At 45.5% G+C, this 22,142-nt stretch overlaps 1 protein-coding gene across 1 annotated transcript; it reads right to left on the bottom strand.

Moving 5' to 3' along the window:
• Positions 1-9,578: 9,578 nt before the first annotated feature.
• Positions 9,579-17,538, bottom strand: LOC123066748 (uncharacterized). The gene is made up of 9 exons (XM_044489779.1): positions 17,219-17,538; positions 15,421-15,760; positions 15,081-15,180; positions 14,882-14,993; positions 14,608-14,716; positions 14,238-14,403; positions 13,249-13,342; positions 10,140-10,841; positions 9,579-10,061 (listed from the first exon to the last, which is right to left on the bottom strand). The coding sequence occupies exons 1-9, from the start codon at positions 17,345-17,347 to the stop codon at positions 9,888-9,890; spliced, it is 1,926 nt and encodes a 641-aa protein (XP_044345714.1). The 5' UTR covers positions 17,348-17,538; the 3' UTR covers positions 9,579-9,887.
• Positions 17,539-22,142: the final 4,604 nt, after the last annotated feature.

The following is a 22,142-nucleotide window of genomic DNA, read 5'->3' on the forward strand; positions in this document are numbered from 1 at the left end:
CTATACAATGTGCTATGGTACGTCACTCCTCCATTGCAATCATCGTGACATGTTATTTGTATGCCAGTTCTATTAGCCAAGTTTCTTAGGGACAGTTATTACGAGTTATCCTAAGAAAATAAGCACATGTTAATATAAGCTCCATGTAATACGCCAACCAGTTCTTTTCATTGCGTTTTCAGCTTATTTTTGATATGATCAGTGGAAAGTCTAGATTGCATTATATATATTTTTCATTTTGCTGCCCATATGGAAATTAATTTGACTTGCAAACATCACAAATTGAACCCAGTGCAGTAATTAATATGATAGGAAAACAGACCATCACTATTTGCTCAAAATGCAAATACAAAGATACCATCTACTTGGCACAATCTACTTTGGTCAATGTTTTCCATAGAGATCACATTGCCTAATTTAAACGAAGAACGCGTGACCCACATTTAAATGAAGAACAATTATTTATTGAAATTCGATGGTCCAAGTGGCTGGTTATTATCATATAGCAGCACCACCTAAAAGTATCATATAGCAGCAGCAGCAGCTCATAGCAACTCATCATACAGCAGCAGCAGTCTGCAATTCATCATATACCAGCAGCAGCTCATAGCAATTCATCATATAGCAGCAGTAGGAGCATCTCATAGCAATTCATCATATAGCAGCAGCAGGAGCAGCTCATAGCAATTCATCATATAGCAGCAGCAGGAGCAGCTTGTAGCAACTCATCATATAGCAGCAGCAGCAGCTCATAGCAATTCATCATATAGCAGCAGCAACAGCTCATAGCAACTCATCATACAGCAGCAGCAGCTCATAGCAATTCATCATATAGCAGCAGCAGGAGCAGCTCATAGCAATGCATCATATAGCAGCAGCAGAAGCAGCTCATAGCATTCATCGTATAGTGGATCAGAATAAAAATTTGGCAAAAAATCAGAGGAGATCCTCACCTTGTTGGATGAGCTCATCCTTCAACAGCACCTCAAGTCCATGGCCTGGGAGGAGGGGAGGGGGAACAAGGTGCCTTCTGCCGCAGTGTGGCATCAGCCGTAGTTGTGCAGCGCCCGCCGGAGTAGTGCGTTGGACGAACCACAATGGAGCAGCTGCTGGAGACCATGAGAATGAGGGGCGGCGCCAGAGGGAGGTGCAGCCAGGGAGATTTGCCCCTACCCGCCAGCCATGTAGCCTAGCTAGACATAGCATCGTCGAGGACCAGGCCAGATGGGACCAGTGGCAACGGCTCGCTGGAGGAACCCTAGTGCTGCAGGCAGGGGATCGAGGTAGAGAGAAAGGGGAGAGGAGATGCAAGCGGGCAGGGCAATGAATGCTTGCCTGTTTGTTTTTACTTGAGGGTCAGGTGTGACACGGGCGTCAGCAGTTGCATTTTGAGTGTAATATAGGCAGACAACAGAGTCATTTCACTATTCCCCTTTCCTTCAATTTTTAGTGAGGTTCTACCCGAAACACCCCCCGTCCAAAGCGAAATTAGTTAAGCCCAAGCCCATAACTCAAAAATGACTTCTTTACATCTTTTATGGCTTATTTTGACAATATGCCCTGAAAAGGCGGAATCGAACTGGCCCTTAACCTGCAATTCAATTGTGCGTGCAATGATGAAGCACTCATGCCTGCTATCTGTACATTTAGGCATCACCATAGATGGCATAACCTAATACATGTGCATTGCATTGTAGAATCTGGAATATGCAATCTTTATGTTAGTTCATACGTTGCACATGATGTTTAAATGGCCCTTAAATCTGGTCAGTCAACTAATGGTCTTTAAGCCTCCTTCTTTGCTTCATTTCTTGATATGTAAGATTTGCTCACACATCTATTCAATTGTTTGTTTGCATCAGCCAGCCATACTAGGACTGTTTGCTTTGATTACTTGATGTTCTTGACCTAACACTCTAACAGAGCTTGTCAACGATTTAAACACTAAGGGCTGCTGTAGTGGGGCCTTGTCTAACTCATAGGTGACATAAAGGTTTGGCTGTACACTACAGTAGGCTGTCCAAGAGTACTTGGAGATCCAGTTCGAAGGTATGCCTAGTTTTTACATAGTGCAGACATAGTAAATGCTCATTTCATTGTGTGCAAGTGCAAGAGATGCGGCATGTTTCATTATGTGGTGTTGTTTTATTATAATCTCATCCTTTTGTGTTCACAGACTGGAAAGTATGCATATTTATCTTTCAAGGAGACGAGTAACTAGTTTGTGACACCTTGCAGAGGGGGTGCAATGAAGATAAGATTGAGGATTTCCAAGTACAAGATGATAGGAAGGAGCCTTGCAAGAGAAGTACGAGCTGCGCTGAGCCTCTTCAACCTGCTAAGGTAAGTCACTGTATGCAACTCAACAGTTCAATTCCTTGTTTGTTTCAGGCATAGTTAATTTTCTCTTTTCAATTGCTTTATTTGTCCTCACTTAATGAGATGCCCAAATAATTATGCCTGATGTTCGGTACTTGTATCACTATTAGTTGACATAATTAAAGGCCTTACCATTTAATTACTCTGACGAAGTGTGCCTGAAGCTTTGAAGTCTATTAACCAACTATTATTGCATGAGGCTCACAATCTAATTTATTCTACGCTAATGATTGCATAGTTTTGCCTGCTGTAGTATGTTTGTATGAAACCCTCTGCTGTTCATTATGCTCCATAAAACTTTAATTGAGGTACAGAATGGCCAACTGCTTGCTTACTTATACGCAACGTGTTGTCTAAATTTGTAACCTGTCTGTGTTTTCGATTGGGCCCCAACATCATGCTCCTCTGGGGAGCTAAGAGGGATTTCTGTATGCAGGCTGCACAAACTATCTTTTTTATAATTTTTAAAATATCACCTGCTTATGCTTCATGACGTGTAACATTTTTTTTGTGAAAGTGACGTGTAACATTATTGTTAGTCCTGTTTTGCCATGTAGTACAAAATAGTGTCTTGTACGCTTCACTGTTGTGACTATATTTTTGCCCTAGTCATGTGTACTTACAGAAACATTTCAGGATGAAGTGACATCAACACAAAAATTTGCGAGCAGTGCGGCATGGCCGTTACCGAATGATTATGGATTAGAATTGGAATGTGCTGATGTTCTCGAGCATCAACTAGAGGTGGCAAGACAACGTGCACATGATTGTCAACGTATAATCAACAAGTTGAGACTGGACATGCAGGTATTAGATGCAGGAGTCAAAAAATGAAACAAGACACCGAGGTAACCATGAAGGAATTGGAGATTTTGCAGACTGAAATTTGTGCTATCTGAATCCGGCCAATCCTATTTTCTGAAGAGATTATAGTTCAAATGGAGTTAAGTTGATGCGCGTCCATGATGTATGAGCCGTATTTGCCCAGTCTATGTAATTTGCTGTTTGTGTATGTTTATTATCACCTGTGTCGTACCATAATGCCCAGTGGGTATAATCGGCTGTAATTTATTTATTGTATAGTGTAGGATTATTCTACCTTTATATGCCTTGATCTCTTTGTTGTATAATGTATGCTTTTTAGAGGTGATAGTATTGAGTAGGATAATTCTTTGAATATGCTATATCGTTCAAACGGGGGCCTACTCGCCCGACCATGGGCCTTCTACGTCTCGTAGGATCCATGGGCCTTCTACGTCTCGTAGGATCCATGGGCCTTCTACGTCTCGCAGGATCCATGGGCCTTCTACGTCTAGCAGGATCCATGGGCCTTCTACGTCACGTAGGATCCATGGGCCGTTGACTCATTTATGGGTCTTGTACTGACCTTTAATGGGCCGTAGACGGGCCTATAATGGAAATCGTACGTTTTATGGGCTGACCATAATGGGCCGCTAAAAGGCCGTATTTGGTGATGCTATGAAAATGGCCCAACAGACTAACAGGCCACAAACGGGCCGACTGTAACGACGGGCTGAATTTGGCCCACAAGCATAAAATGACAGTAACGGGCCGTAAGCAACCGAATGCTGCAAATGAGCCCAAGAATAAATGGGCCCTCAGAAGGCCGAAAGTTAACTTGGGCTGGAAATGGCCCAACGGAATAACGGCCCGTTAATGGGTATAAAGTGTTACACTGTTCATTACGGGCCAGTTTTACCGCGGGCCGTTAATGGGTGTAAAGTAATACACTGTTCATTACGGGCCAGTTTCAGCACGGGCCTCTAATGGGCCAAGAGTTACAAAGGGCCACATATGGGCCGAAAGACGTCATGGGCCATACATGGGCCAGAAGTGAAAACGGGCTGGAATCACATTGGATGGCCCAGATGACGCTACTGGGCCTAATTCGCATAGGGCGTAATGGGCCTTGGGTTAGCGGGCTGTAAATGGGATATATGCTAACAGGCCGTTAACAGGCTTTCCATGGGCTGGCCCGCTAGCTTTTGACCAAGTCAAACGGGCCGGCCTTTTCACAGGAATGGGCCACTATTGGGCCGTGCCATGTGTCGACGTATCATAGGCGCCTTTTGTCCAGTGAGTGGATGACATCTGTTCCAATGATGAGCCGACACGTGTTTCCTCCAGCCAATGATGATTTTACACGTGGAAAATACCCATTGGTCGGGGCTGTTAACGGGTTATCGGATCCAAAACCCGACCCGATAGCTTAACGGCGTTCCATTACGGTGGATGCCACGTGTCGGTCACCCTTGACGAAAGCACTTCTGTGACGCGCGATTTATCGTCATGGAAGTGGACACTTCAGTGATGATAATTTTGGTAATGTCATGGAACACTTCTACGACAGCACAGGTATGACTATCTTGATTTTGTCATAAATTTGTCATGGATGTACATGCATGACAAAAAACGCGACCTACTGTGACAAACACGTATCATCATGGAAGTGTATTTTTTTGTAGTGATACCAAGTTCAATCTCGTTATCGGCAAGTCTTTTTACTCATTCCGTAATACATCATCTTGTAACTAACTTCTTGGTCACTTTGCTTGCAAGCTTCTTGTGATGTTGTATTACAAAGAGGGCCTAGAGAGACCTCTCCGTCATACAGAGTGAAAAATCCCAATCTCGATTCATGCTAACTCAGCAGACACCTTCGGAGGTACCTATAGAGCACCTTTATGATCACCTAGTTATGAAGTGACGTTTGATAGCCCACAAGGTATTCCTCTGGTATCTAGGAGTTACATGATCTCATGGTCGAAGTAATATGTATTTGACATTAAGAAAGCAGTAGCAATAAACTGAAAGATCATATGCTAAGCTAATGGATGGGTCTTGTTCATCACATCATTCTCCTAATGATGTGATCCCGTTATTAATTGACAACTCATGTCTATGGTCAGAAAACCTTAACCGTCATTTGATCAGTGAGCTAGTCTAGTAAAGGCTTACTAGGGACTTGGTATTTGCTTATGTATTCACACATGTATTTAAGTTTCTGATCAATACAATTATAGCTTGAATAATAAACATTTATCATGATTAAGAAAATACAATAATAACCTCTTTGTTATTGCCTTTAAGTCATATTTCGAACAGTCTCCCACTTGCATTAGAGTCAATAATCTAGATTACATAGTAATGAATCAAACACCCAAGGAGTCTTGATGTTGATCATGTTTTGTCCGCGAAAGAGGTTTAGTCCTCCGGCAACAGCGAGGGGGAAGGGGGCGAGAAGGGGGGGGCACGGGGGCTCCCCCGGGTGGCCAGAGAGGCGACGTCGGGGACGAGTTAGTTTGCTTTTCGAGAGTCAATTGAATATTTTTTCCGAGAAAGGGATTATGTTAATATCGCAAGCATACCAATTACAACCGGCCTCTATAGCAACAAGATGTCCAAAGACACCAAGGATACACACAGCCAAAAAAGAAAAAAGTAATGAAGAAAGAAAAAAGGCCCACCGCGGTGATCAATCACTAACAACAGTAGCACTTTAACAACCAACGAAGACAACACCAGGATTACAAAAGAGGCTCTCCATAGCAACGCCTCCAAGAAGGAAATGATGCACAAGCATTGCCATTGCCCGATCGAAGATCTTGGGTTTTCACCCTGGAGGAAGTCCGAATTCAACCAAAAACAATGTCTTCAATAAGGTCATTGCCAGGTACAACCAATAAAGACTAGACCTTGGGTTTTCAACCTGGGAATCGAGACTCGGTACTTGAGGAGCACCACCAAAATTGCCGTCCTCCGGTGCTGCCGCCACCCGCTTGCCAAGGCCGCTGCTGCAAGCCACGATACACCTAGCACACAGTCTCCATTGCATCCAATATACCTTTCTGCCAATGCTTCAAGACCTCCAATCACAGCCGCCATGACTTTCTTCACCTTGGAAATCTTAACTTAGACATGTCACATGACTCCGATAAGAAAGCGAAGCTTCGCATCGCACCCACTTGAAGCCGTGCCAGCTGATAATATGAGCACGCGCGACCGGAACTTTCCGACCTAGATAGTTGGGGCGACACACGCCAATCCGTATAGATCTCTCATGGAAAAACCGAAACTAGTCAGCAGCTAGATCGAAGAGGTCGAAGTCCAGCAGAAAGACGATTTGGCGGATGAAGAACATTAGGGCCAAACCACCACAGCACCAAGTGCCTCCACGCCGTGGCCAGTGCATGAGCACAAAAGCTGGAGCCGCCAACGAGCAACCAGCCGACAGAGGACCCCTACTGCGGAACATGGCCAACCACAGCGACGCCATGAGCTGTGACCATGCACGAGATCAGCAAGCGGTCGAGCCCATATCGGGCCTGCAGGAACCCCGCCACCACGCCACGACCAGCCACCAGCAGGCCCCCACCGCATCCCGGCAGCACCTCCACCTCGCAGCAGACGGAAGCATGAACGCCGCCCGCCATCTGAAGGCCGCCGCCACGAGCTCCCCAACCCGGGAACGGGAAGGAGACCTCCTATATGACGCATTTTGCGTCATATAGCAGCTCGACGCACAAGGGCGACGCGCTACTGGGCCGGCCCAATCTGTTTCCTGTCACACGACACGAAAAAGGCTATAAATAAAAACAATAGAGTGCGACGGGATTTGATCCCACGACCTCACGAACTGACAGCTGAGCACCAAGGTGCAATACATTATAAGACCACACAGAAAGCGTTGAGATTTCAAAAACATTTCTTAAAAATAGTGAGCAGTTTTGAAATGCTGCAATTTCATTATATTCTTTTTTTTAGAAGTGAAGATTTTTTTGAAATCCCACTTTAAAAATTAAACACGAACAAATCCTGCAAATCCCGAACAGTTTTCCAAAGCGCGAACAATTTTTCAAAAATTTAACCATTTCTGAAAAAATGACAAATTACGAAAAATGTGAACCTTTTTTCAAATTTCCGAATATTTCCTTAGATCACGAACACATTTTGTGTTCTAAACAAAAATTGAGAACATGAACATTTTTTAAGTTCAGAACAAAAAAGTTAAAACAGAACATTTTTAATGCAAACAAAATTTATATTGTATGCTTTTTTGGAAATGTGAACAAAATTTGAAACATGGGAACATTTGTTGTAAATTGCGAACAAAATGATGAAACCGCGAACACTTTTTTAAACATGAACATTTTTTTGAAATGGTTCACAAATTCCGAAAAAGAAAATATATTTTGAAATTACTGAACATATTTTGGACATGAGCATTTTTATGAAATTGTGAACAAATTTGAAAATAGGAACATTTTTTGAAATTCTTTAACTTCTTCGAAACACGAATTCTTTTCAAAACTGTGAACAAAATTTAAAAAAAGAGAACATTTATTTAATTTCAAACAATTTTTGAAAACAAGAATTTGAATTTCCTGAAGATTGTGTCAAACAAGAACATTTTTTAAAAACTGTGAACAAAAATTGAAGATGAGAAGATTTTTTTTAACTTTCTTTTTTTAAAATTTCTGAACAGAAAAAACAGGAAAAAGAAAATTATGAAAAAGGACAGAAAAACAGAAAGAATAAAAAAAGAAAAAAAACGTATACAAAAAAGAAAAAAAAAGTAAAAGTAAAAAAAGTATAGAAAACTTGGTTCAGGAACCTTCTAGAAGGTTCCCAAAACCGATAAAAACCGGCTGGGAATCTCTGGAAGGTTCCTAAAACCGGAAGCACTGTTACACGTTAACGGGCCGGCCCAGTTTCAGCGCTCGACCACCAGCCTGTGCGAAAGATCGACAGTTTGACGCAATATGCGTTAAATAGGATATTCCAACGGGAAGAGCAGGCCCCGCCGCCGCCGGATCCGCGCGGGCTTTGCCTGACGGATCTCACCGGCGACGGCGAGGGGAGGAGGGTGGGGATGGGGCCGGTCGAGGGGGTCGTAGCCGCCGCCTGTGTCGCCCCGGGAAGGGAGCGATGCGAGGGCAAGGGTTTCAGGACAAGAGCCGTGGGCCAATACCGAGCTAATTGAATATGCCAACTTCTACGAGTTGGTTCCAGTGCCATTTGGACTCTTCAACTCCTGATTGTGGCAGCAACAAGAAATAAAGGGCGTGTTCGGAACTGGTCCAACTCCTCCAAATCCTCAACTCCAGCTCCTCCACCCGAAATGCTGCTCCACATAAAAGATAGCACTAGATAAAACAGTTCGGCAGCCAGCTCTGCTCCCGATCCACTAGTGGTGCTAGACTGCAAGCGGCCGGTGGAGCAGAAACAGAAACAAGCGAGTGAGACGTGCCACTCGAACCGTTTTTTCACTCGGTGGTGGCAGTTTCATTGTAAATCTTATCAACTTCAAGATTTTTAAGATCTGAGATTTCCGAAATAGTCGCTCCCTGCAATTGCACAGTAGCCTGCTCCACTCCTCGTTTTCAACTCTGCAGAGTTCGACCGTTCGGCCCTGCTCCGTCGACTCCGGGAGTGGAGTTGAGGAGTGGCGAGAATCCGAACACGCTCGAAGTCCAACCATGTCTCTGCAGCTCCTACGAGCCACACACAAGTTGCCTGAAACCAGAGCAGCGGTCCTTCACATTAGCAGGCATAAAAGAGACATTGGGGAAAATGTGCACTACCACATTGAAATCAACTGCAAAGCTAAAGCAGAGGCTAGGCCTATCAAGTACTCCCTCTGTAAACAGATAATACTATAAGATCTTTTTTACATCACTACTTTAGTGATCTATAAAAGATCTTATATTAGCTTACAAATGGAGTAAATAGTACTCCCTCTGTCCCATAATATAAGAGCGTTTTTGTCATAACACTAGTGTAAAAAACGCTCTTATATTATGAGACGGAGGGAGTAATTACATGCACTTGTGTGAAAGGCACTTAATTCCTCTTTGATTGCTGTGCAAATGTCACACAAATCCCAAGAAGGGTTGTGCTATCTGCTCCTTTATACACTCCGCCAAATAAAATGTGCCGCCTAATACTACAACTTGTGCCAGTAAATCTTCCATCAAAGTCTATCCGCTGGACTCAGATGCAAGACTTAGAGAGGCAGGCTACTGATCATACAACTTCATATCCTGGCAATACTGGTGCAGCTAAAGATACAGCTATACCTAGCACAGATTATTCAGTTATATCAACAAAAAAAAGCTGATACCAAATGCAACTCCTGAAGCTCTAAAAAGGAAATCCCCCATGCAAGTTTATCCATTGGACACGATACCCAGGTGAGACCGACTTTGAGTTTGAGCAGGAAATGAAAAAATGCTTATGAAGAACTGTCAGGGGCATGAATCCCAACGGTTTCGTAAACTCTAATGCTAAACAAACTCTGGACTGATTTACAGGAAGGGAAGATTACTTCACCAAGATGAAGACATCCATTTGGAATTTATTCAAGCCTTGCAATGAGAACTACTACCAAGTGCTTTTCCCTTCAGAAATACACTTTTTTTTGCGAGGGGTTCTTGAGCACTTGCGCATGTACTATCAGCTATCACAGCTTCACAGTTTTCACTTACCTAGACCAAAACATACGCTATTTCTGGCATTTCCTCGGGATGTCGAATTCTTCCCATGGTTTGCTTGTACGCGAACTGCCAAGCAAATAGATCCTTACCACTACGAGTCACTCGGGCAACGCCTCTGCCAAGGGCGTGTATGCCTCTAGGCAACCCACCACATGCCCGAACCATCTAGTACCAAGTAAGTTACAAATTAGTGCACCAACAATTATTAAAAGTATAGCTATAAAGGATTCTACAGAAATACACCTGTTTTGCATAATCGTAAATTTCAGCATCAGCTTCTGTGATTTCAACTCCCGCATGGTACTTGAAAAGTCTCCAAGCATCTTCGTCCCCGAGGCACTTCATCGGCACAATATTTGATATCGTGCATTCCATGAATCCACACACCTTCTGTCTCCTTGATGTAAGAACAACCTTTTGATGACACCCAAGAGGCATCGGCAAACCAACAGCTACCAAGTCTGGGTAGGGTCTATCATAAACGTTGTCTAATAGAAGCAAAAAACTGTCTTGCACTAGAATGTCAGTGATGATCTTAGCTCGGCAATGCTCCTCTAACGCCGACATCGTCTCCCAATCCAATTTCAAGAAAGAAGCAAGATGATGTTGCATAACTATCACGCTGCTGCCACCATCAAGAAATAAGATGTGACGGAATGAATCGGCATAGCTAGCAGCAATGAGTGAAAGAAGTCGCGTCTTGCCAACACCCGGCGGGCCCCATAATCCAAGAAAGGACTCATCCGACCACTCACTCTGTAAAAACTGCAGCACCTTATTCTTGTAAATGTCCATCCCCCAAAGGCCATGAATTCGTGACAGAGTCTCCCAAGCACGAATTGGGGTTTCTAACATTGCTTGATCGTCAGAGATCTTTGCCTGATTAACAGGACGAGCACCAAACTCCCACATCAGAATGCTGATTTCACAAAAGGTGACACTAACCTGATTCAAAGCAACAACATGGTCAGTAAGCTGGGTAGGTGGCAGCTTATTTTGGCAGCCACCCATAAGCCCCAAAAGAACTAGCCCTAAGTCACGGGTGAAAAAACACATCCTAGTTTGCATGAGTGGGAAAGAAGTCAATTAGATTATGGAAAAAAAAATAAGTATCAAAGCAAGAATGACACGTATGCTAGAGAGCCACATCTTAGTAAACTATTGTTAGAGTACGTAATGGGCCTAATGGACCCATTAGTCTTAGGGTTAATTAGAGATAAGGGTCGCTTGCTTAGGGTTCAAGTAAACTTTGCTTGGGAGTCAAGTAAACCTCTATATAAAGAGAGGAGATGTATCAATCTAATCAGGCAAGAATTAAGAAGGAAATCCCTTCCCTCTTGCCCGGCCGTGGGCAGAAAGGCCCCCGGCCGGCCCTCTCGCGCCCTCCTTCTAGCAGCGCCATAACAATTTGGTATCAGGTACCTCAGTTCCGATCATGTCTTCGCCGCCGCCCACCCCGTCGCTTCCGCTGCCGACCGTCACCACCGCGCCGCTGGCCATCTACACCGCGCCGCTGCCCTCCCCGTCCGCGCCGCTGGTCGCATCCTCCGGCGTAGCCACCACCCAGATGCCGGTGCCCTCCACCGCACCACCGGCCGCCGCCTACACCCCGGAGGAGTTCATCGGGGTCCTCAACGACCTCGTCACAGCCGTCCAGGGGATCCGGCTATACCTGGCCAGCCCCTACGGGCCGCCGGCCCTGCCGTGGTACTCGCCGCATCCAGGGACCTCCGCGGCGTTCGCTGGGACGCTGCAGCCCCAGCTGCAGCTGCAGCCGTCGCCCGCCGCCGACCCGCAGTGGCCGGCGCCGGCTCCCGCCGCGCCTCCAGCGCCCATCGCCGCCCCCGTGCCGCCGTGGCAGCCGCCGCACCAGGCGGCCTTCGCCGCGCTTGCCGGGCCACTGCAACCGCCGTTGCAGCTGCCATCCATCGCCACCACCGCCCAGCCCTGGCTGCAGTGGCAGACGCCGCGCTCGGTGCGCCACCGCAGCAGCTGCTGCAGCTGCAGCAGCCACCGCCGGTCAGCTCCGGCGCCGCATCGACCGCACCGGCAGAAGTCCCGCTTCACCAAGTCCAGTCCCTGCCCTCGTCGTCACTGCTTCCGTCTTGGATCGCTACCCGCCACGTGTCGGCGGTGGTGAGGCTGCAGGCTGCTGCGCGCGGCCTCCTAGCGCGTCGGCGTGTGCGGGAGATGCGTGGTCTGCAGATGCCGCTCCTCCAAGTTGCCCTTCGCTGCGCAAAGGACCTCGATTTCATCCGCTGCGTCGGGGATCTTGGGCATGCAGTTCCCCCCACGGGCAGCGGGCATGTTGTTTTCCCCGCGGGCACCGACCTCAAAGTCTGCGACATCAGCGGTTGGGGGGGCGCACCCCTCCTCGTCATTCTCCATCGCAAGCCCTCCACTCTTCCTTGTGCGGTGCAAACCAACAGCCGTCCGGCAGGGAGAAGGCATGGTGTCACTGACAGCAGCGCACCGCGTCGCAGCACTGCATTCCGCCACCGGCCGTCGTGAGGGCGCCTCTGCTGGTCACTCTTGCGACCACTTCCAGGTGGTCGTACACATGCACTCCTTTTGTTCAAGTGGTGTCCATGGGATCCAAGTGGCTGTACATGTGCACGTCCGACATGCGGATGGTGTCCATTTTTTTGTTAAGGGTTCAAAATAAAGCGTCCCAGTCCATTTCAGGTTGAGAATAATAAAACAAGCCGAGATGTAAAAGGCTTGTTTTTTAGGTGTTAGGTTTGTCTTGCGTCGAGTCGTGGTTATAAGTTGGTTAGGCTGCAGCTCGAGGACAAGCTACATGTCCAGATGGGGTGTAGTGTTAGAGTACGTAATGGGCCTAATGGACCCATTAGTCTTAGGGTTAATTAGAGATAAGGGTCGCTTGCTTAGAGTTCAAGTAAACCTTACTTGGGAGTCAAGTAAACCTCTCTATATAAAGAGAGGAGATGTATCAATCTAATCAGGCAAGAATTAAGAAGGAAATCCCTTCCCTCTTGCCCGGCCGTGGGCAGAAAGGCCCCCGGCCGGCCCTCTCGCGCCCTCCTTCTAGCAGCGCCATAACAACAAAAAAAAAACTATAAACCATGAAGAAGGCATAGTAGATGTAGAAGACACATGGAAGTAAAGTTATCAGTGTATTAAGGTTAGTTCAGTCTTAGTTCAAAGCTGCGACACTTACTATGAATCAGAGGGAGTAATATAATACACATAATATGGCATGAAATGCATCAATTGTCGTGGGAGGTTAGTGAAGATGAGTATAGTGTTGGGCCTCTGATCAAAGTGGCGACATGGTCAAGATGTGGGTCGACTCTTATTTGTTCAGACATGGATCGACAGATTATCATACCTGTATCTTGGGCACCCAGAGGCAGATCATCTTGGGCACCAATAAGCAGACCATAGAAGTAAGATTTAGTTGATGATGCACTGGAACCATGCGTCTGAAATGAGGGAAATTGTCAGACCATGCAATAATCAAAATTATACTCTTCACTTGTACCCTACAAGACATAAAACATGTACTGCATATATATGGTTGAATAGTTGATACATAAGAGTATTATTAGAACACCTTGGTCAGCATAACAATTACAATATAATTACAGACCAATGGAAACTCTGGAGATGGACAAAACGTATAAGCAAATGAAAGCAATGAAACATGGCATAGTCGAGACCGCAATGAAAAATGTATGGCAAACTTATAAGACAGTGGCCGGTCCCAAGCCTGGGTAAAGGAGGAGGGTTGTGAGACTTGCCGAGCCAACGTCACAACTCGGCCACTCTTATGGAGATGAAACCCACAAGAAAATGTATCACCAAAGAATTAGCCATAGATAGGGATGCGTGGAAGCTTGCTATACATGTGCCAGAACCATGACTTGGTTGCGGGATCTTATGGGTTTCAGCTCTAGCCTACCCCAACTTGTTTGATGCTAAAGGCTTTGTTGTTGTTGTAAAATTATGCAAGACAGTGGCGTTAACAATTTTTTCAATGATTGTTAAATAAATATATATAGAATAAATGCTTCAAATATATTGTGTGGATCATGGATGTCACACTCCCCATCTCGAAGCACATGCCCTTCACCACACAAACAAAAAACCATGTTGCACGAGCAAATCCCACCTTAATGTGGTGAAATTGTTACCAAAACTACAATGAATGATGAACCACAAAGATTCAGAAGGAAGGAGGGAAGTATTTGTTGGAGAGATGCTCACCAGATTAAGTTTGGTAAAAACTAGTGTGCGCAGTTGAAACAAATTCCACTTAACACGTAAAAAACTAGAAGTACAGATAATCATGCAGTCTATGGAATTATCAGTGCATACCTTTCTAGTTCAATTGGCCTTGTCCTTTCTGCTAACATGAGAATCAAAAAAAGAGGTACCATCGAAACACATAAATGACCAAGAGTATGCCCACTAACAATCTGAAGAGTCCACCTATAAATTTGTTTGTCCGCAACCTCTTCTACTCTAGCAAGGAGGTACAATCCTGAAATTAATTTGAACAGAAAAAAAGATCAGATTGTATAACTTCGGTCATATTAGATTGCACTTTCAGTATGAGCTACCATAAGTTCATGTCTTGTGAGGAAACTAACTATTAAAAAACCCTGTAAATTGAGGTGAATCACAAATAGCAACCTACACAAATAATGAAAATGCATGCATTATATTGAGCAGAAACAACACTAACCTGCTGCCCGTAACCAGTAGCTTGTTGATGCAAGGGACTTTGTTCTTGCCCAATCATCAAAACTTTCAATAATGAAAATGGCCTCAAAACATGTGAAAGTGGTCACCATCTTGACAAAAAGACCAATATGTCATCCTTCAGTATATTAAATGTCACAAAAGTAGGAACAAGAAGAGGGTGAATTTATGCCGCCTTTTCTTTTCCAAGAAATTTTATGTACAAACATGGTGCTGAATGTCATATCTACCGCATAGAAGGTCTAGGGAAGACTTACTGGCAATTTGTGCCAAAATAGGGTGCCATTTTCTGGGTTGAGATGGTAATAGCATGAACCAAAGCCAGCAGCACTGACACCAGCAAAGAGTGTGTAGAGATCCCCCTGTGACCTGCCAGCAGGATAAATATTAGAGTGCTTCAAATCTTAATTCCAGTTAAAACAGGAACCAAAATTAGCATGAGCATTAAGTCTGCACCATAGCCTAAAATAGCTTTTGCAGTGGTTAAGGATGAGCCCGGCGAGACCGACAAAAAAGAGGGGGATTGTTGAGATCACATTCAGCGTATTAGGGATCCCTGCAAATAAGGCATAAACGCTATTCATTATTATCAAGAGTATTAAACCATATAACTTTACCCCAGACTTTCCTTGCACAGAAAAATAATGTTCATGATTTATTCTATATGCAGAGGGCACAGGTACTCGGTGTTGACAATCAGAATCATTTATTCCGAGTGGAGCGTAACTTAGCTGAATCTACTCTTCAAAAGGCAAATTGATGACGGGACACAGAGCGTGAACCAGAGGTTAATTACCAAGGAAAAGTGTGCGTTGGTCGGCAAAGTCATGGTAGTCCTCGTCATGCGGGATGGCGGCCATGACAAGCATGACCATGATGATTATGCCTGTATATGCCACCCACTTCTTCCTACTCACCACATCCATCCACGCCGCCACCCACTTCTTCCTCCAACTTACATCCTTCACAACCACCTTGCGGTTATCCTCACAAGCTTGTTGCTGTTTAAGACGATTGAGCGAAAGTAGTTTGAGATCAGACGATGACGGCACCCAGTTCTTCCTTCTTTCCTCACTGTAGTTTTTTACCCAAACAGGCACAAACAAGTCTTCAGTTTCCATAACATAACTTGTCACCTGAAGAGAATATGAATTTCCATGATACTACTCTGCAAGTTAGTTCTAAAGGGAAAAACACTGGATCCGCTTATATCCAGCCATTTACAAGAAAACAATAAGGACCAAAGGTGACAAAGAAAGTAAGCCGCATAGGAAGTAAGCTGAGTTCAAGTTGCATCATTAGAAAAAAAAAACACGTGTTGAATCATGTTGTACTGCTCCCTCCGATCTATATTACTTGTCGCTAAAAGGGTTGTATCTAGCACTAAAATAGATGCTGCATAACAAGACAAGTGGATCAGAGAAGTGATAGCGGGTAGGAACTGATATATCTTTGAAGCGTGCTCGTCCATTCTTGCGAGTCTTATGACCTTATACTACCATATACTACCATATGGAGTAATGTACACGACCCCTTATACTACCATATGTAGATTATATCTAATTGGGATAAGTATATTTTTCGTCCTCGAACTCTTCCGAGAGTTTAGAAATCGTCCCTCAACTCTAAACAGGAGAGTTTTCGTCACTCAACTATTAAAACCGGATAGTTTTCGTCCCTCGTGCCGCTTCGGGCGGTTTTAGTCCGGGATGAACAGTAAATCGATGAACAGTAAAATAAAAAAATAGCAAAAAAAATCTTAAATTTTACAGCATCGTAGATACTCTGGTGCGACCCAAGCCTCTTTGATGTCAAAAAAATTCATACTGTTTTGAATTTTTTTGCTATTTTTTTGAATTTACTGTTCATGAGCGTACCTATATATAGTTTTTTGTTTGCCACGAGCTGCTCGAATGTCGAAACACCATAAAATTTTGCACGTTTCTTGTGCACCAAAGTATCTTCGATGCTGTAAAATTTAAGATTTTTTTGATTCTTTTTCCTATTTTTTTTTGTTTTACTATTCACCGATTTACTATTCATCCATGACTAAAACTGTCCGAAGCAGCACGAGGGACGAAAACTATCCGGTTTTAATAGTTGAGGGACAAAAACTCTCCAGTTTAGAGTTGATGGACGATTTCTAAACTCTCGGAAGAGTTCGAGGACGAAAAATATACTTATCCCTATCTAATTTAATGCAGAATGGCGGATCACATTGACTGTCCATGCCAAAAGTACGGTACGAACAGGCAGCAATCTCCAGACGTTTTACAGTCCAAAGTTACTACACAGACCACCGTGAGTCCTATGCTGCCTGCCATCACCTATGTAATTCTCAAACACTCAAGACTAATGCACTGCCTAGTTTAGCACTACAAAATTATACAGGCTACATATACAGTGAGACAATTATTAACACTCAACTACATAATAATAGGACTAACATAAATTGCTACTCCAGTATAGCAGATTGAACAAGGTTAACAGTGATTCGCCCATCTACGAAGCGAGGTATTCCGTTCAGTCCAATCTAAAGAAGCGCATGCATGGTAACAGTAAGGTGATTAATCCAGGGTCAAAGAACAAGATACCGTGGGGGATTCCCAACGTCCAGTGGGCCCTGAGAAAGGAGGCGGCGGGGACAGATCTGGCCGCGTCATGGGATCTTGACATCGGCTGCCTTGCACTGTCGCGTCACCGGAGCCGACGTCCTCCATCATCCCCGCGCGCTCGCCGCCACACCTCCGACTAGCCGCGCTGGTGAGACCTCGGATACCAGGAGGCAGGAAAGAGAGGCAGGCGGTGGGTGTACGTCGTCGAGGGCAGAGGAGGGAGTCGGCTGGCTGCAATCCGGCGGCGGTGGGTCTCGTCGTCGATGGGCGACGTCTGGGCGGGGACAGCGGCGGCGGCGGTGTCAGGGAAGCAAGCCCATCTTCAGTTACGCACCGCAGCACCTTCAGACTATACATGGCCATGGGCCGGGCCGGGCCGGGCTTGGGCCGGGCCTAAGAAAGCCCACGAGAGAAAACTGAGGCCCAGACCCTCCCACGCCCTACCATCAAGCCTACTTTTCAAGCCCAAGCCTAGCCCATCTGGTAAAAAGCCCTGAAAAGCCCTTAGGGCTTAGGGCAGTGTGTCGGGCTTCTTCCTTAAAATGCCAATATGCCAAGCCCAAACCCGTCCAGGCCCTGCTGATGGGCTCAAAACTCAGGCCCAAGCTCGGCCCACGGGCAAGCCCATCGGGCCTAGGCCCTGGATTTTAGGGTCGGGCCTAGGTGGGCCGACAAGGCCGGGCCGGAGATGGCCAGGACTACTTCAGAAAGATAAGCAACGGCCCAGATGCGAGGACACCGTTTCGTGGAGATCCAACGCTATATTAGGCCTTATACTACAATGGAAGCAGATTTGTAGCACCCGGGTGCTCCACACCCTATACGAACACTAAATTCAAACGAACATGGGGTCCCGATCAACTTCTGTGTGAAATTTCGTGAAAAAATACCAGGAAACGTATTCATGGCAAAAAAAGACAAAATTCTCTATGTATAGAAAAAAACTGTTTGGATGGTTTTTTGTTCGGACAGTATTTCCTTCACCACGGATACGTTTTTTGGTATTTTTTCATAAAATTTCACATGGGAGTAGCTTAAGAACCCACCTTTCATAACCCAAAATTTCAGATTTTTTTGATTTTTTGGTATTTTTTATGAAAATGTTCGTATAGGGGTGTGGAGCATCTAGAAGCTCGTGTGTTATTTTCCTTATACAATGGGGAATGCTTATGCAAGGTGCTTAAGGCCTTGTACAATGGGAGGTGCTTAGGGGAGGCGCTTAGAGAAATAAACCAGTCTTTTCTTAAGCACCGGTGCTTATTTGTATAGGATAGACGCTTAACTAAGCGTCTCTCCTGTAGAAATAGGCACCGGCGCTTCAGAAAAATCCGGTTTATTTTTCTAAGCATCTCTCTAAACACCTCCCATTGTACAAGTCCTAAGTACCTAGGATGGATCAAGAAACCGTTATTTATTCCTGAAGCACCTGGTGGAGGCACCTGCATTGTGCAGGGTCTTAGCGCCGGTTCTTAATTCATCCCCAAACAGTCATTGACTGCTTTTTTTCAATATAAAGTGGACTTTGTCAAGGCTCCTAGCTTGTGATATATAAGCTGGAGAGCGGGTGGATGTTGGCACTACATATGAACAAACCCTAGTTCTACATTTCCCTTCTTGCGCCGTCAGTATCACTTTCCTCCTTAGCTCGTGTTTTTCTTCTGAAGTAACTACTCCCTCCGTACCTTTATATAGTGCGCATAACTTTTTTGTCAAAATTCCGATGTGTAGTGCTCGTTTGCCTTGCAAACCTTGTTTGGATGCGAATACCCCCACCAGAATCACGGGAGCAGTTACTAGTTTCCTTCCTTGCAGCAGTGCACGGGCTCAATTCTCCTTCCCTTATCGTTCTCGCCTAACGCACGCGCTCACCCTGGTCGCTATCCCCACGCCCACGGCCATTCAGGGCACACCATCGCCTGCACGCAAGTGAGCCACTCCAAGCATGCCGATGCCAATCTATTTCCTCAGGCGTCGGCTGCCCTTTTCTCTTTCTTCTTCTCCAGCACCGTTGAGCAGCTCCACCTTGGGTCCAAGGGCGATGCCGATTTCACAGTGGCCAATCAAATTACTCGTGCCTATGCCATGTGCTTCACCCTTGTGAACAAATTGCCAAGCATGCGAGAGTGCCAACGAAGGAGACTACGACAGGAGGGAAGCTGGAAGCGGCTATGCCAAGATGACTCTGGCGTGCCGCCGCTGAGTCTGGGCGAGATCTTGGACATGGAGCAGAAGCAACCTCCTATGCGGCAGCAGCGGCAGCTCGCGGTTGACAGGAGCCAGAGAAACCTTCCATGCGCAGACCGGTGTGTCCGCGTCAGCCATGGCTGACGTCTCCTCATCCTCCACGGCCGGCGTCCTCCGCCTCCAATGCAGCTTGGCCCGCATCTCCACTTCCCTGGTCGGCTTTGCTTGCTGGTTGTGGACGCAGGCCAGCATACTAGTAATACTAATCCTTGCAGCCTGGGACAAACATTTGGGAGGGATGGGGGTTTTCTCATCCAAAATGCAGTGCCAGCACATGCATTGGTACATGGGATTGAATCTATGCGCACAAGATTTCGGAATGGAGGTAGTATCTTTTATCAAATTTCTCATGTTTTGTCGGAAATGCTACACCCCTGGTTCACTGATCTCCGAAATACTTCTAGAATCCTGAGTACCTAGTAATGCCCTTTGGGCTTACTAATGCCCCAGCAATTTTCCAGGAGCTAATGAACACCATCTTTTCAAAATATATGAGAAAATTTGTGCTAGTCTTCTTAGATGACATTCTGATATTTAGTGAAGATCAATATACATAACAGGGAAACAGACTTTCACGACAGGCTTAAATAGAAGATCAATGTTCACAACTAAACGGGAGCATTTTTATGTGTAAGGATTGTCGGTGGCTGTGGAGCTCCTATCATCGGGAAAAACTCTATAAATATCCACTTGAAAGTGTCGATTTCCTCATTGCTCAATAGCACCTCACCAAAAAATAATGCTTTGGAAGTGATTGTTGACACCAACAAAATAACCATACGACATTTCATATAGATTAGTTTTGTACGTGGTATCAAATATGACAGTATCGCCAAAACACTTAAACTACTCAATGCTTACATACGTACCATCTCTGATCATCAAACCTAAGAAACCGCATCAATGCAGTGTAGCCAAACCTTGTCGAGCGACTGTTGGATTGCAACGGTTTACCCTGCAGAGTTTTCTGAAACCAAACATGAGAAAATAATCTAAAAGTGCTTTTAAAAAGAGTTTTTTTTTAATTAATGAATCATCCTCACCGCACATGCACACACAAATTCCTGCCTACAATTTTTCTTATGGACGTTCAGCCTGCTTTTGGCATTTGTGACGCCAAAGCCAGTCAATGTGGCATGAGCCAACATTCTCATCCACCTCTCGGAACTGCCCTTCGCCACCACTATTGTCAATGGGTTCAAAAGCGATCAAATCAATGGAGCGCCCGCAGGCTTCATGGATGGAAGCAACCGCAGACTCCACAACATCGATTCTATCCCCGAAAATATCACACGCATCTACCCTGTGAACCAATCAGCAACACATACATGATTCTCATCCCGCAGATCAAACTACAGAGGGAGAGGACGAAGTCAAAACAAATTGTAGCGAAATCAAGCAGCAAAATACCACGACACATAGATTTCTAGTAGGGAAACCCCTAATTAGCGGCATTCAACATTGTCCTCTGGTAGCGTCCGCCCCGAGCGCCGCTAGTATTGGTGTCCTGGAAAAGGGGGTGTCTGCCACGTCGGTCCGCCGGTTATGTGCCAGCCTGAGGACCCACTGAAGACTAATGAATGCGTCATGCAGGCCCTGGCCCTCGGCGTAATCAAGATGAAGATCTCCTGGAGGCTTGGCGTACACTTCAAGCATATTTGAATGGTTGGTATGTTTATCCCTAGATTGTAACCGACCATGTGTAAACCCTAGATATCCCAGTGCCTATGTAAACCATGGGGTTTTAGTTTTAGAGGCATGATTACAAGGTTTTAGAGCTTAGAACTCCCTCAATGCGATCTCGAGGTAGATCATACTGTACTCTATACCCCATCATATATATATATATATAAGAAGCAGGACGTAGGGTTTTACCTCATCAAGAGGGCCCCAATCTGGGTAAACATCGTGTCCCTACTTTCTATTGTTACCATCTAGCTCAGATCATCAAGTTTGGGACTCCCTACCCAAGATCCACCGGTTTTAGCACCAACATTAGTGGCCCATACAAGTTCCACTATGTGATGGTAAGAGCTCGATATCCAATCTTCCGATCAGTGAAAACATTGGCGGTAGGGACATATTCGTTCCCGGCCAGCTTTTTATCTTCGGCAGCATCGTACTGCTTCCTTTCTCAGGTTGGGTGATCAACCTGAGAACCCCACGGATGCCATTGTCCATGCACCAGATTCGATCTCGGAGCAGGCCCACAGCGCGACTGGTGCCTCAGACCTAACTCAAGCTCGGATTCGAGTACTGCATCATCGGGCCAGGTATTGAACCTCCCCAGTGAGAACCCCGAGGATGCGTTAAGAAGCACCTCAGGTAAAATTAAGGTTAGCCTCGTGCGGGATGCTGACCTGTCTGCTCAAAACGAGATGCTGGATCAAATCCAAAGCCTTGGAATCTCTGATGGGCGGACTCGGTCTACGACCAAATCAGAGGTAAATCAGGAGTAGCAGTAGCAGTCCCCGCCGGCGCTCGTCCCCGGCAGCCCCGGCGAGCGAGCGGTGGGAGAGTTGGCTACGCCGAGCGTGGCTAGGTGATAACCCACAAGTATAGGGGATCGCAATAGTTTTCGAGGGTAGAGTATTCAACCCAAATTTATTGATTCGACACAAAGGGAGCCAAAGAATATTCTCAAGTATTAGCAGCTGAG

This window comes from Triticum aestivum, chromosome 3B (genome assembly GCF_018294505.1).
Source record: "Triticum aestivum cultivar Chinese Spring chromosome 3B, IWGSC CS RefSeq v2.1, whole genome shotgun sequence".
Classification (NCBI taxonomy): domain Eukaryota; kingdom Viridiplantae; phylum Streptophyta; class Magnoliopsida; order Poales; family Poaceae; genus Triticum; species Triticum aestivum.

Excerpts from the sequence above, each read along its gene's own strand:
- LOC123066748 (XM_044489779.1), bottom strand. The coding sequence starts at position 17,347 with ATGATGGAGGACGTCGGCTCCGGTGACGCGACAGTGCAAGGCAGCCGA. Across the intron at positions 14,404-14,607 it reads CTACTGGTTACGGGCAGCAG|GATTGTACCTCCTTGCTAGA; the intron begins GTTAGTGTTGTT and ends AATTAATTTCAG. Across the intron at positions 13,343-14,237 it reads AGGCCAATTGAACTAGAAAG|ACGCATGGTTCCAGTGCATC; the intron begins GTATGCACTGAT and ends CCCTCATTTCAG.